Raw genomic sequence first — 748 nt, forward strand, 5'->3', positions numbered from 1 at the left:
TTTAGGTATTTAGTTTGAACTTTGTTTTCAAGAAGCTGAAAGCACTGAGATGTTGTTAGGGTAACTGCAGGGATAACGGCATGACGCTATCCTTATAATTGTTATTTAAACAAAGCTTACAATAGTTACTGGCACTATTTGGATTAGGAAAATGGTAAGATCTAGATTAAAACAGGCATGGAAACATTGCTTGATGGTGTGTGATGTTCCTAAGATGTTGCCTCATAAGGTCTCTCCGCACAGGCCTTGAGGCGACGGGCGGATGGTGGGGAAGGCAGACACAGGCATTGCCCTGAGGCGGCACAGCCTCGGGGCGCAGGAGAGCCTCAGCCCTCCTCTGCCGCCCTCTCGCCCACCTACTCTCCTCACAGACTCCCTGGCACTGGTTTTAAGTGCGCTCCTGTGGCCTCCTTACCACTGCCACTCGGGATGTTCGTTGTGTGAACCGTGCGCTTCACCGATGCCGGTGGGACAGTGGCTGACTGGGCGCGCTGCAAAGAACCGAGAAGATCCGGTGGAGCCGTTCGGCTGGCGGATCCCCCCTCACGCAGGCTCCTTCCTGCGCGGGGTGTGCCACTGGGCACGCAAGGGCCCGTAACCTGCACCCCGGGCAGGGGCTGTGGTGGCGGCCTGCCCCGAGCCCCACGGGCGACGCTGGGCTACTCTCAAGGCATCCTCCATGGCAGCCCACCGTGCCCCTGCTCCCCAGCCACCGCCGCTGTGCGGGTGCTGCACAGGGGCAGCCTGC

General features: G+C 58.7%; 1 protein-coding gene across 1 annotated transcript in view; it reads left to right on the plus strand.

Moving 5' to 3' along the window:
• Positions 1-460: 460 nt before the first annotated feature.
• Positions 461-748, plus strand: part of CABCOCO1 (ciliary associated calcium binding coiled-coil 1) — a 51,990-nt gene continuing 51,702 nt past the window's right edge. Inside the window, exon 1 of the mRNA XM_026851752.1 lies at positions 461-568. Coding sequence (XP_026707553.1) covers positions 461-568 — 108 coding nt within the window. The remainder of the gene's footprint in view (positions 569-748) is intronic.

This window comes from Athene cunicularia, assembly GCF_003259725.1.
Source record: "Athene cunicularia isolate RWA chromosome 6 unlocalized genomic scaffold, athCun1 chr6_part2, whole genome shotgun sequence".
NCBI lineage: Eukaryota > Metazoa > Chordata > Aves > Strigiformes > Strigidae > Athene > Athene cunicularia.